At 42.0% G+C, this 15,265-nt stretch overlaps 1 protein-coding gene across 2 annotated transcripts in view; it reads right to left on the bottom strand.

Moving 5' to 3' along the window:
* Positions 1 to 15,265, bottom strand: part of RALGAPA2 (Ral GTPase activating protein catalytic alpha subunit 2) — a 375,043-nt gene that overhangs the window by 214,354 nt on the left and 145,424 nt on the right. Inside the window, exon 17 of one of the 2 annotated variants that reach the window (XM_025201964.1) lies at positions 4,391 to 4,531. The exons of the other annotated variant lie outside the window; for it this stretch is intronic. Within the exon in view, the coding sequence (XP_025057749.1) occupies positions 4,391 to 4,531 (141 nt within the window). The remainder of the gene's footprint in view (positions 1 to 4,390; positions 4,532 to 15,265) is intronic. 2 annotated transcript variants of the gene reach the window in all.

Below are 15,265 nucleotides of genomic sequence, written 5' to 3' on the forward strand. Positions count from 1 at the left end.
GGAGGGGGACAATGCAGATGGGATAGGCAGCACAGTGCAGCTGAGCACCTCCCAAACCCCCATGCCACCCTTGGGCCACAGGTTGCCAACCCCTGCTCCAGCACATACCCTGAGGCTTTTAGCAGAATTAAAAGCGAGTCACCAAGACAGTATTTCTTTCTGTGCACAGGGATTTCTGGATGAAAACATGCTATTATTTTCTTACTTAATTGCTATACAACATTACCAATACATTGTTCAGTTTTATGATACCAGATTCTTTTTATTCTTAGCACATTACCAGTTTCAGAAAGTCTGAACAATAGTGAATACACATGAAAAAAAAAGTTGAGAAATTAAAATCTTGCAAAAAATAAACCAACCCTTCATTCTGACATTTTCTCTCTCATTACAAGGCTAAACAAAAACCATTGCTTGAGAGTCTTTTAGGTGATCTACCTTTGCTGGGACCCCCCCCCAATAACCAGTTATAAGAGACAGACAGCTCTTGGGTTTCACTGTTAGGGCCCCTCTAGAGCTTCAGGTAAAGGTGTGATAGCATCTGATGCATAATCTATACTATCATGCCTCCTGCCAATGCCACATACGCATGGCAGGAGGCATGACTGTGAGATCTAGCATCAGACCCAATCATGCCTTATTGCCAGTGTAAAAGGAAGGAAATGAAAAAGAGAGTAAATAAGAAAACGCAGCTTCTGTGACTAACTGCAAAAAAACTTAGGAATGGCAAGGGACACTAATTAGCCACTCCCAGAATACACAATGGCATTTTTGTTTGCCTTTCTGGTCACAGGGCCAGTTGAATTTAACAACCTTGCATTCAGCAAATAAATACAGTACCAGTACACTAGTGTAACTTGTACCTATATATCATTGCTTCTTACTTTTTAAGGTCACAGTTAAAAAGCCTGCATGATTTGGTTTGTTTGGGTAGGCTAAACAGAACTGTTATAAAAACACAAGGCAAAGAGACAAAGAAGAAAGATACAGTGAACAGAATTTGAGTGAAGAAAATAGAAACTGTCACATAAGAAAGAAAAGGCTATGGGCCCGGTCCTCAGGCTGGATCAGGCTCAGAATCTCCCCTGACCTCCTCCCTCATGGATCCAGCACACATTGTTCCCACTCTAGGACCCATGCTGCACATGGTGCCTGTTCTGGCCTGTTCAGAAGTGGATATCACATGCGGTGTGCATCCCAGGACCTGCACACAGGGCCAGTCCAGTGGTCTGTGAGTCAACTCAGGCCCAGGGGCAGCACCAGGGACTGGATGATGGTACTCTGTGGGCCAAATTTGGCCTGCAGGCTATATCTTTGATGCCTCTCATCCTGGGATAGCTGACTGCTTCATGAAAACCAGTTCCCTGTTACCTAATGGCCAGGCATCATAATAGCACCTGCTGCAAACAGTTAGCTTTACTTCAATGCAAAATCTGGAGCAAGTTACTGAATTTTAAGCACTGTTTCCATAACCTTAATGAATGTGCACAAGAGTTAGGTGCTTAACTGCAAATTTAAATCTGGTATTTCCTGACTTTTCAATCTTATCTGGTCCTTTAATGATTTTTAATGTAGCTTTTCAAAAAAAAAAAAAGAACCTTGTTTATCAGTTCATTTTATTAGTCAGGATCCATGTCCACTGACTTTACCTGTTTCCGTGTTGCTGCTTTTAAACATTAGGAGCAGTAATAGACATCCACAGTTAAGCTCAATATCTGGCTCAAAAGCAACTGACCATCTACCTTAAACAATCCTGAGATCATTTCCCACAAGTAATCCAGGCCATTCCTGGAAGCTCTCCTAAGCTTCCAAGTTTTGCCCTAGCTTGCCACTTCCCTACATGTTCAGTACTTAGCCAAGCTAACCAAGATGGGTGGAAGCAGAGAAAGTCTACCTGTAGCCCTTCTGCATCTCACTTCCTGTCTCAACTGCCTGTAACAAAAACAAAGCAGAGAAGAGGCAAATAAAGGATGCGATTCCTGAAAGGCTCATAGCTTTTTGTTCCTCTCCAAAAGAGCTCTTCCAAGAGTCAAACTGCTTCCTCCTAATCTTTGCATGTACAGAGCTTAAAAATTATATAGTGGGGTAGGGGCAAGCTTATGTCTCTGAGGGCAACTCTTACAGTTGCTTCAAACAGGTAGAAGAGCATCAGAGGAAGGCACTGGGGTTAGTCAGCTTATGAGAAAGATCCAAAAAACATCAGCTAAGGAGGGACAGCATGCCAAACTCCTCTTCTGCCTGCAGCAGTCAGGCTAGAGATAGGATACAAGGGACAGACATCTCTTCCCACAAGTGGGATGTGAAAGCAAGTAGATTTTCAAACTTAAAAGACACCTGATTGTTAAAGTTGAAAAATAAAAGTCACTAAGCATGCAAGTAGGGGAAAGCCTAATTTCTGATTCCTGCTCTCAGGCTAATTTCTGTTTTTTTAGACAACATTAACTTGCATAAGCACTCAGGAAGAAGAGACTAGAATCCAGGAATCCCCTCTCTCAGCTGAGTGCCTCACAGATACAGATGCACTCTGTATGGCTTGCTTTTCTTCTGGCTTTGCGAATCTCTAATTCTTTGCTGCACAGTAATCTAGCTTCAGCAGAAGGCATGAAGGGTGCCACCTTTAGGCTACTGATTAGGACATTCTGGTAGAAAATGGAATATGTGGGTTTGAATCCCTACAGGCTGCTAAAGGAACTGAGCTTGGTCTCCTGAGTGCTCTAACCTTTATGTATTATGAAAAAGCCAGGCATCACCACCACTTTCTCCTCCTCAGATGATGATGATGATGGTTTTAAAACAAGTGATCTCTGTCCAATTCTGTCAAAGAATACTTGTAGTTGTCTGCTTTCAAGAGTGGGTTCCAGGCTTTGGATCTTGAACAGAGGTAGTCCTGAAGCCCTGATTTAGGGGCCCAAGTTCCAGGGAGGGATGGGAAATCAATCAAATCGTTGCTTTCCTATTAGGTCAGGGGTGGGCAAAGTCTGACCCATGGGCTGGATTTGGACAGCAGTGGACATCATGTCCCAGCAGGCCCTGCCTGCAGGGCTGGGGCGAGTCTCCATGGATACCCCACCTGCAGCTGCAAAGTCACAGTGAAGTCACGGAGACCGGCCTAGCCGCAGTGGCGAAGTGCATGGCAGGGCAGGGGGCTGCTCTGAGGCCGCTGGGATGTTGCAGCACTGTAATGTTTAAGTCCTTTCTTTGGAAGCTCCATAGTCAGTGGTGCTCAATCTTTTTTTCTGCCTCTCCCCCACCTCCCTTCAAATGGGCCAAACATTAAATCAGAAATGGGCGGAGGACTGCACAGAGCATTTGAGCTCACTAGCATGTCAGTATGGCTCCTGCCAGAGCTTAAAATGGCAGTGAACTGTCTGAGCTCGCCAACTGTCTGCACAGGCTTTGGCCACACCCAGGGCGTGAAGGCTCACAGGCCATAGGTTGAATACCACCACCCTAAATGTAAACACCTCTGAAAAACTAAACCAAAAAAACCCCCAAGTGTTCAGAAATGGTTCTAATAAATCAAGTTATTGAAACATTTAATAATGGAGATAAATATCTCTGCATAATGAGAAAACCATTACAATCAGATACATTTTAGTTACTAGGGAAGACACAGCTAAATAAACTGTAGTTCAATGTAAATCCTTAATATTCAAAGTGAATGAATTAAGAATCGTTTGTGGTATTCCATGCATCTCAGCAAAAACAGAAAAAAATCCTAAAATTTATTACATGTTTAAATAATTTTTGGCTAGAAAGCAGAGATAGAAGGTTTCTTTTGTTTCCAAAATCAGGATCACCAAGAATTATTTTTTTTATCACAAAATATCCACAATTTATATTAATCTCTAAGAAGTGACCAATGGATTGAGAGGAAATGAGATTTATTATCAAGAAGCCTTGACTGACTGCATTTTTCCAACGCGATTCATTCTGTTGCTTTAGGCCCAATCATCCAAGCATTCAGTTAGCTTTAACACTATTTCCCCTGATATTGATCCGGAAAAGTCTTTTTTTTTTTTAAAAAACAACCCAACACTTTTGTCCTCCTCTTCCCTAAAATGGTAGTCCATTGCGGCAGTGATTACAGTTCCATTGATGAAAAAAGTTACTAAAACTACTTAAATAACCTTTCTTTTTAGTCTAGCCAAATGTAATAGGGAACAGAGACTTTTATTAATCTTATGAACAAACAAGAAGCATTTTCCAATGATTATTAAATGTTATTTTAACAACATAAGCTGTTATAAGGCCATCAGATAGAGGTCAGTATAAAAAATACCAAATGCATGCTATTGTAGAATAATTAAAAGGACAGAAGGAAGATAGAGACAGCAGTTTATAAAATATTAAGAACATTTAGATACAGGATGACTTTAAAGTACAGTACCTGAAAGCCTGTGAGAGCAAGAAGTGTAAGAGATACCAGGTAAGAGAGAGCTCACAGTGTGAAGCAGAAGAGGTACACTTTTAGTGGTTGGCAAAGCCTCATAAAGATGGACACAGTTGCTGATAGACTGGCTTCGCTTAGCTTCCAGGGAGAAATAAAGTAATAATAATGTCAGAAAACACAGTAAAATATCTGGATTTTTCTTAAGACATTTGCTGTGTCATGGCAAAATGGAATGCAGCATATATCTGAAAAAGCTCTGACAAAAAATACAATATTCAGAAACCACCATGAAATTATTTCTCATGAAGTATATGTTTAATGTTGTTAAAGTCTACCACTATCATGTTGGAATAAGCTAGCATACAATGTACGCTAATCAGCAAGATTTTGTGATCTACAGGAACATAAAGTATTACAATACCATACCTCATCATAAATCTACTTGGTCATTTAAGACATGGGACATCTTACCAGCTCTTCCTCTAACTGTATAATTACTATGTACCACCAGTCCATCCTATCCCAAATCTTTCCAGTTTTTAGTTGTATTAGATAACACAAGGGAATTTTTTTTCAGCCAAGTGTTCACCTTAAAATAAAAAATAGGGAACATCATATTCAATAATTTCCTTTCTGTTAGTGCGGTCTCCCATGATTGAGACATATATGGCTTCTTCTTTCTCTCTGTAATGTTGGAGGTGGTTCAGTGCTGTAACACAGTCCATCATGGCCATACCCCCTTCTATGCCCACTAGACAATTCCTTCCAAAGCAGCACACAAAGTCTGAGGATAAATAAACCATAATTTCAATGCTAACCAGTAAACTAGTAGGCAAACTGGCCTGCTATACACATATGCATAAAAATTAAGTTAAGTTTTCTCCCTTGGCTAAGACCAGCGACAGAAGATGGAGCTATAGATGATTAGAAGCAGAAATGAAATTATCCCATAACAAAATTCCTATTCTGAAGCAATTTATTACGTAGATATGAAAAGTAACAAGAAATCAGAAGAGAGAGAGAGACTGAGGCAGAGAAAATTTCTTCAAGGAAATGACAAAATGGCACTTCTGGATCGCCTCATATGAAGCATTTTCCCTCCGAAGGAAGACTACACAAAGAAGAACAAGTCTAACCTGTTCGTATCTAGTAATAGCATTAGAAAAACATTGCTGTCCTAAAGATTTTCAAAAGGGAAGCACAGCTCTTTCTGCATGGTATGTCAACATTCACCAAACAGTATGCCTTGATCACATCCCAAACAAGTTTACCTGATGCCCTGTATGCTTATTTAATTTGGGTGTCCAAAGTCCTTAGTACCTCAAGTAAAATGGAGAGAAATGAGGAACCCAACCTCTTCTGTGATTTGATAGGGTTACGGTATACTTTAAGGACTCTATAAACAACTATGCTGAACCACAGTTTTTTGGTAGCATGCTGTGGGTTATGACAGGATGATGGCAGAAACATGTCTTGCAAGGTTTGGAAGGAGAAGTGCACTTTCAAGAAGAAAGAAGCTGGAATCTTAACACAGCATGTTTCCTGCACAGCTGAAGCTGCAATTTTCAAGAGTTGCCTATTTTTGATAGCAGCTAAGGAGCAAATTTTAGTCCAGGGGTGGCCAATCTGTGGCACGCATGCCGTAGCACTAATGCCCACATGCCACGCGTGCCATGAGCACATGGCAGACCAGGCAGGAAGCAGAAAGCAGAGCCACAGGCTGGGCAGTAAGCAGAGTGGACTGACATTTGGAGAGGGTTCAGGGCTAATTTGTGGCATGTCTACCAAAAAGGTTGGCCCCCAGTCTTTTACACAACTGACAGAAAGGTGTGCCAGTGTAAGTGGTTCAAAAAACTTGATGGCCAGGATGTTCTTCATCAACTCGAGTCCCATATAGAAAACCTAGTCTGACCATAGATTTTAGCTAGTTTGACTTGCTCTGACAAAAGCTGTAGAAAACAGAGGCAGAACTCTCAAAAGGAATCACTGAAGCCCGGTACCTCTTTTTCACCTGTATGTTGTCAAAAGAGCCTCCTGATCTGAGAAGGGGTATATTCTGCCCCAAGATGCAGATCTAGTCAGAGCCATAGCCTGTTGTTGTAAAAGGTAGTTCTTAGCGGCGTTACTGTCACTCCTGGTTTTGCCACCAAACCCATAGTTGTCAAGTTTTTTTCTAATGTATCCAATAACCTTCCCTTAATACTTTCATGAAAAGGCTGAAAGGGATGCCCCTAATAAAATGCCAAGGAAGCCACCAATTCCTTTCACAAGGTGGTTTCCACCTTTCTATCTGTTAGATCCTTAGGAAAAAAACATATCTATTATGTAGCATCACCCCCTTTGTTAAAGATTCCACCACAGCATAGAACTTTGGTATTTCTATAAAAACATTTTCTGGCTCCTATAGCTTATAGAGTAAGTGTGTGTGTGACTCCTCATGACTTTCCCCTCGTGAGAGCTTCCCATTTCACTATGATCACATGCTCAAAGGAAAAAGGACTATCGTCCCAGAGACTTGAGTAGCAGGTGCTTGACTTCTACTTAACAACAGGCACCTGCTCTAGTTGGATCTGAATGGTATGTGCAACTTTTCTGCACATGGTATCAAACGTTTCTACTATTCCTCCCCCACCAAATCCCTGCTCATCCTGATTTGGAGAGCTCCCTTTCTTCTGTCAACAAGGGGGAGCCTAAGTCAGAGGTTGATCACTCGGATTTCTTATCTTGATTTCCCTCCCTTTTATTGTTTTCTGGTATTTTGACATTTTCTGCCTGCTTTGTTGGAGTAGCATCTGTATGTGGCCAGAGCTTTTGCTTTATTTTGATCCTACAGCCATTTTAATTCCTTTCCCTTTAGACACATCTACATAACAAATGTATTGTGCCAGACAGAAGTACTCAACAACACAGTGCAGCTCCCTCCCCAGCCAGAAGTAGCATGGATTGCTCTCATGCAGTACTGTTCCCAGGCTAACTAGGACTAGATTCAGCAGTACTAATTGGTTTGGTCATACCTTAGCACAAAAGTGCTTCAGACCACAGAGGCTGACATGGTATGTATGAAAGTGCTGACGCCTGGTCTGATGAGTCTGTGGTAAAGATTCTTCCTCTGAGCCCTCACCCTCAGAGTCAGTCACAGCACCTGTGGGATAGGAGCCTAGTTTTAGATCGTCCTAGTTCATGTTCAAGAGAGGTACACAGTATCCTTGTGTTTTTACCTGGTAGCTTCTTCTTCTCATGTCTCTACACATTTGGCCATTGTGTTATACACATCTGTGCTTATTTATTGTACTTTGCAAGGTCTTTCATTGTGCATGCGCCTTCAAGCAATGGGTGTTGCAGCAGGTGTTGTATAATCTGAGGCTCTGTGCTGTAGTCACAGGTGACTGAACCAATGGTATAGCCCCACTTCTTCATTAATTCCTTCAAGTGTCCGACTCTGGTACACAGGTGGTTAAGACATCACTACCTTTGCCGTGGTTCGTCAGCCCCTCGTGTTAAGGATTCGGCTGCTGGAACGTCCATTTTTCTGCAGGTATTTTCTTCAGTGTCTTGTTCCACATCTGTAGTCATGTCTTCTTGGGTGTGGCATCAAGAGGTTGGGTGCTGGTCAGGAAGCTCCTGTGTGACTTCAGACTTGTATGCACTGCAGGATGGTTGTACAGTGGGTGTCTCACATCTTCAGTTTGTCTTGATCATTCTATCCTGCTGGCCACTGCTCTTCTGATGTCAGGTGGAGCGATACCAGACAGCAGGTACACACAGTTTAGGCTGGTAGGCTTCAGGCATCCTGTGATGTATTGGCCCCTATTATTCAGAAAGGGGTCAAGGTGCTTAGCATGTATGGATCTCTCTCATACAGGGCATGCATACTCACAGCAGAGGAGAAGCTGAGAGCCAGAGCAGTAGTTCAGATGGTTGAGAGGCTAGTTCCCCATTTCGAGTTGGTGAGCTTATACAGAATGCTGTTCTGAGTGCTCACCTCTGCTTTTGTCTTCATGATGTGTTCTTTGTATGAGAGGGTTCAATCGAGGGTGACTCTATGGTAAACTCTATTTGTACAGTGAGATAGTGGGGTCCCGGACCACTTCTCCTAGTGGTTGGCCTCATGGGGTGCATCCAACGAGCCCAGCCATGCAGTATGTGGTGCTGCAAACATGTCTTCAGCTCCATATACCATACAGTCAGGTGTTCTCTGTGCTGCAAGGGCATGCTGTCCAAGCATCTGCTCCTCCATTTTTTTCCCCACAGGTATTTTTGGCCCCTGGATATCCAGGGTCAAAAAAACCTGCAGAAAAAAAATGAAGCATTGTACCCACAGGCAGCGCATGCCACTGAAAAGCAGGGCCGGGCTACCCAGAACCATGCTGTGGCTGCCAGCCAGGCTCCACCTGGTAGCATCGCCTCTGCTGCACCCTCAGGAGGCCCTCAGGAGCCCAGGTAAGCCTACTGGTGCCAGCACAGTACTCACCCCAGCCTCCCCTACCGCCCCTAGGGTAACCTGCTGCACGCCAGAGACAAGTAGCTGCAGGCAAGATGCACCACAGCCACTTGTCCCCACAGAACCAAATGTCCATGCTCATCTGGACGTGGCCATGGTTTTTCAGATGGAAGGCACATGTGTTTTCACAGGGTTGGCATGTAATTGGTTTTCAATGTAGTATGGGATTGGGCCAATTAATTTCTCAATTAGGGATTTTTCAACATGGTCAAAGCCAGTGTTTTGGGCTATTATACACAGGTCATCGGCATAGGTGAACATGGTAGCTAAGGACATGTTTAACTGTTTGAGGAGAACCAGAGGGTTTCACCACAAGCCTTTCCTGCCATTTGCCCACAGAAGAGTCTGTGAATGATGTTTCATAAATAAAACAAGCTTGGATTTAAGCCTGGTGTTTGAGGGAGAGCTGTGCAATGCCTGGGAAGTAGTAGCATTATTAGAGCAGACAGGCCGCAGCAGCAGAAATAGATGGCCAAGACCACCACACTGCTAAATAACAGACACAAGAGGGAAGAGGGAGGATAACTATGTTGCTTGTTACTGTTCAAAAAACTGAACTGAAAGCAAAGTTGGCAAAGAAGACTGTTGGGAGAAAAGCAACTGAGGTGACTGATCTGTCAGTGTACTAGAGAAGAGGATTTGTCAAGCACAGCTAATTTACAGTAACCCATCACAAGAACTGCAGAGAGAAGAATAGTACAGCTCTCAGAACTTTGTGAGATGCTCAACTGCAGGAATCAAGTTTTAATACTGTTCACTTTTTTAAGATGGTGGTACAATTTTGGGAGGCTTATTATTTAACTCAGAGGCTTACCTGAGCCCCTCAAACTTCTAAATATACTACAGAAGGCCTGCATTTTGTTTTGTTTTGTTTCTTGTATTAAGGAAATAAAAAGCATCGCTTTCTGCAGGACAGGTGGAATTTTAAGTCTCCAGGACAGTTTTGGTATGACTGCACTACTAGACATCAATACTAGAATCATGGTTTTCCTATCCATCTGCCTAAGAAACGAACCACATGCTGGTATCAGGATGGTCAGGTAGCACATTTGCTTATGTTAAGTCATTTACAAAGCTTGTCCCCACTTTGATATTTATTTAGGTTTACATAAAAAGTAAAAAACGGGATTTATTCAAGGCTCCACATGCCCCAACCACACATTATAAGACACAACGCCACCTGTAGCTCACCTTTCAGCACTAGAATCTCAGGGCACCTATACATGAGCCCAGTGTGGGCTCCGATGTGCTAGAATTCCAGTGCGTCAGAGCAGACTCAATCAAGTCTGCTGAAGTGTGGTAACTGCCATGCTCTAGCAGCCTCCTGCATCTCGTGTATCAGCATCCCTGTGCTTAAAAATGGCACTAGGGGTGCTTTATCTAATGCTCAAACAAGCTTTAGTTCAAGCGCTGCCCCGCCCTCCCCCCATTTTTAAGTGCAGGGACACTGATACATAAGACCCAGAGGCGCTTTAATTAGAGCAGTTCTCAGAGCTGCTCTAATTAAAATACTGCCCCGCTCCCGCCCAAAGTATGCATAAAAGTGCCCTCAGCCTCACAGCAGTCTATCTTTTTGGGTCTGCTGGGGCTGAAAATCTTTCAACACTGCCAGTACATTTACTTGACTCTCAACCCTGGTGAAACTTGAGGTTATCCATCATTTTCCACAACTACTAATGCCCACATGCCACTAAGTTCTACTGTAAAAAAGTCATAACTGATTTTGCTTAAAGTTCTGGCACTTGAAGATCTGACTTCCAACTAACCATAACAATGCAATGCAGTAACAATGAAGCTTTTGCTTCCCTTTTCTCTTTCCAAAGGAACTAAGGTGAATGAGCAAGGTAAGCCTGTTGTACCAGTGCTAGCAGCATGCATGCATGAGAAATGAGTGCATGCTGCTCTTAGGCCTGATTTTTCAAGTGCCTACATAATGACACTATAATTCTAGCACTGGCACCCACCACAAGAGCTACTGCTACCACCATGAAAAATATTTACTTGAACAGCATCATACGATTTTTGTATTTGTTTAGAACTTAAGGGCCAAGGTGGGTATCAGTGGGCTTGCATTTTGAGATTCATATGCAATTTTGTTCAATTATTTTATGTATACTAGAAAGAGAAACTATAACTCCATTGCCTTATTTACTATAACTCCATAAAAAAAAGTTTTTATCTACACAAATAGGTATTGTGTGTACGCAAATAATGTTGCTTGGTCTTCAACTTGATAGATTAGTCTTAAGTGAAAGACCAAACAGGCTTGGGTGGTATTTTGTTTGTTGCTTTTCCTTCATTGCTTGCTTGCTTATGTATGCAATTTATATAATGCCTTTCCTAAAAAGTCTCATGGCAGCTTACAGAAAGAGATACAGAACAACTTAAATGGGCAACTAGAAAAAATAAAACAATGACCAAATGAAAATAAAGCTGACACATCTCTGCCTAGTTTGGGCTGCTAAATGTCTGTCCAAATAGAAAGGTCTTGTAGTGCTTCCAAAAGATGCCCAGGTTTGGGCTTGGGCAGGCCTCAAGAGGGAGGGAGTTCCAGACCTGAGGAGCAACTGCTGAGAATGACTGAACACGTTTTGGCTAAGCAGACTTCAGTTACTGATAGCACTTGCAGAACGTTGCCCTTGGCTGACTTTAGCAATAGCAATAGGACATAGGGGAGAAGACAGTCCCTTAGGTACATCTAGTTCCCAGGCTGTATAGTGCCTTTATAGATCAAAACTGGTGCCTTGAATTGCACATGGAAAATTATTGGGAGCCAGTACAGGCGCTGGCAACAAATGCCCCCATCAGAAGGTGCAATGTCATGTTCTGTGCCAGCTGCAGCCTCTGGATGGTCTCCAAGGGCAGCCCTACATAGAATGCATTAAAGTAGTCTAGTTTTGAGGGTGCAGAGGTATGGATGAGGGTGGTCAGGTCAGAGTCAAGAAACGCTGTATGTAGCCTTTTTTTAAAACAGGGAGGTGATTAAATGTCATTAAACTAACAATAAATAAATAAATAAATAAATAAATAAATGGAGATTCCAAAGTAAATTTGTAACAAATGAATAAAGGAAGAACATCTATGACAGTTTAAAAAACCAATTTATTTTCATAATCAGGGTAATTTTTGGATGCTCTAAGAATATGAATAAACATACAGCTGGAATAGTTTCAAAAAGGGAAGAAGGAACTACTGCTTTTTATATAGTAACAGTTACATGTACCTATAACTATATAAATGCAGCAAAACAACTCCAACTTTAATCCTGCTTCATCCAGAATTAAACTTGGAGGGATTTATTTTACTTTATTTACTTGGAGGGATTTATTTTACTTGCCTTGTTACAGGATCATGCACGCACATTACAGTTAGAGTGTAACAGCTGCTGCGCAGTCCCAAGCAGCAGCTCTTCCTCCCCTTTCAAAAATCCCCCAAGTGTTTGCTTGTCCATGCCCTCAGCTGCCTTTTATTATATGAATATATACATTTAGTACATGATGGAATAAAGTCTATAGTTGCCAACTTAATTAAACAAGGAGACCTTGAATTGTTCAGGAATTCTTACTGATTGCAAGCAAGAGGATTTAAAAACAGAGATAAGAATGGTTCTGAAATGTGCATAAAAATTACCATGCACTTTTGTCAATGGCAACAAATTTATGGTTCCACAAAGTACTGTTGTCTTTCATTGTGTTGTATTCAGAAACTATTCACAGTGATACAAATAAAAGTGTTATTTGTTTATACAAAAGCAGCAGTGACCTGAGAAGAAACTCCTACTACACTTAAAAGTTCAAAGACTCTTCTTTGAGTTTGTCTTTAGGAAACAGAAGAAACAATTCATAACCAAGGACTAAAAAGAGAGAAAATGATTTCATCCACTGCACATTGTGAGGCTTTCACTGATGAGAGAGCTCAGAAGTTTGCTAAGTGCTAAGGGCTGGCAAGTCAGGAACTAAAACAGATAGATATCTAACCTGGCACAATGAGGAATTACTTCTAGGTAATTTTCTGTTAGTATCTTTTTCTCATTCATTACAAACCATTAACAGCTCTCACACGAGGAATTCAGAGCTGGCCCAATGTTGTTGTTACTTGAGAATTCAGCCTCGTCCTTTAGAAACTTAGGCCACCATAGAACAGTTCTTCCATAGCTGCTGAAACGCTCCACTAACTGATTAGTATAATTAAAACCTGAAATTATATTGATTCAACTTAAGGCCATTATACGTTTAAGCTTCACTTCAGAGAAAACACTGAGTTTGTTACAAACTAGATTATTAAGGTAAGTTGAATGAGTCAGGAAGCTACTAAGAAAAAGAAAATCTTAAAATAAAAAAATCTTGGTTTTGCTGCATAGCTTATCTCCTTGTTCACAGCAAGTTTAAAGCAGCAAGCAGCAGATCTCAGGTGTAATACGGGAAAGGATAAAGCAGACATTTAATATTGAGTAGATTAATAGACAAAAACTAAAGTTCATCTCATACAAAGTGTCACAACCCAAAGGTGTGATTTTTGTTTTGTGTGCGCTTTGGCACCACTGAATTATGTTCCCGCTAAATTGCAGCTTCTTTGCACGGTGGAGTTTTCTGCTGCAGAGGAGAACCCTGGTGCAAAAAGAATTCCCACCAATTTGTAGCTTTCTTTGCAGGGTGCATTTCTTTGTTGCAGCACAGAAGTGCACGTTGCAAAGAGTTCCCGCCATTCGTATTCAAATTCGAGCCCCATTACTGGCTTGCGTGAAATTATTCACACGTGGCAGCTAGCGATTGGCTTGCTAGCCGTATAAAAGGCTTGAGTGGTTTCCGCCCAAGTTGGAGGACTCCACGAACACCAGGAGGAGGAGACTTCACACTGTGTGAAGATCTCTAAGCGCTGCGGAGCCTATTGGACCCAGTGCATTTCAAGCAGGCAACAGGGGTCTGATCAGCCTCTAGCCTCTCCCCGTCACCGATTGCAAACCTCGACGTATCCCTCTCCCTGCGCGCACAAGTTCCACGGAGCCTAGCAAACTTCGTGTGAGTCTATTCAGAGCACAAGTTCCACGGAGCCTAGCAAACTTCGTGTGAGCTCGAGTACTTTCTTCGGTTGGCGCGACGGGCTCGCGGTTTAGAGCCTCCAACCGGATGGGCTAGAAGAATGTTCACGGGAAGGAACTCTAGTCCGCCTCTCTTCTTTTCTATCTGTAACTGCAACTCAAGCAAGTTTTCCTGCCTGCACCGCGACCATCTTTGGTGTAAGTAAATAATCTTTAAATCAATCATTACGCGTCCGTGCCTAATTCCAGCGTGTCGCCTGTTCTCTCTGACCCAGCGTGCCCAGGCTGCTGGCCACAGCCCGCGCGGCGTGAAAAAGGGCCTGGACCGCTCCCCGCCGCCCGCACATCGCGACGAGGATGGGATCAGGAGAGGGCCCGCACACAAAGCAAAAGGTTCCCAAATAATTCCTTACATTTTAAAGCAGCCTCAGAGTACCTTTCTACCAAAGGATGCCTTTAAAGAGGAATGGAAAGTTACTTTGCAGGTCTTCAATGGATTTCAGATTTCTTTCCCCACAATGCCACTAAAGACTTTATGGAAACAGCTCTATGAATGGTTTCCTAAATGCCCTGAATGCCAAAATGTTGCAAGATTTTAACAACTTGTCTGCACCCGCTTCAAGAGCTTTGAGGCTACGGCACTTTGAATGGAACAAAATGAACAGAGGATTGTAATATGTAGGCTACATTCTTGAGATATAACTTTGGAGTGGTTCATTTATGCCACAATCTTTCCAAAATAGTGCTAGTGACTGAAGGAACAAAATAGTAGAAACTATTTCTCCAGAATTACAGAAAGAAGAATTAATCTTGGACAAAAAAGATTTTGCAACTGATGAGACTGTTTCCTTCTAAAAGGAACAATTTGATTCTTATATAGAAGAGGAGCTAACTCCAAAACCTGCATTTTGGAGGTGAATGCAACTAGAAGGACTGACCACTGTCATATATAATCTAGTCATTCTGATTAATCCTGCCTCTTGTTAATATTCAGTTTAGGAGTCTGATGTTCTTACATATGACAACACTTAGAGGAACACTTACTTTTATCTGATGCTTGATTGCACGACTCTGACCATACATTGTAAAGAAATCTGATGCAACTAACATGACCAGAATTTTGTGATTACTGGTATTATTACTTATATGATTTACAATAGCAGCTACAGGCCAGTTCCTATTTTTCTGTACACTGTACAAAAAGGCAGCCCCTGACAAAAAGAACGTACTGGTTCCTATTACCCCAGAAATTAAGTTTGATCCAAAACAAATGCCATTTCCTGGTTGAGATTAGAGTATTTCTGGAGACCAAAATGAGACTAATTGAGCTTCC

This window comes from Alligator sinensis, unplaced genomic scaffold, assembly GCF_000455745.1.
Source record: "Alligator sinensis unplaced genomic scaffold, ASM45574v1 scaffold140_1, whole genome shotgun sequence".
Lineage (NCBI taxonomy): Eukaryota > Metazoa > Chordata > Crocodylia > Alligatoridae > Alligator > Alligator sinensis.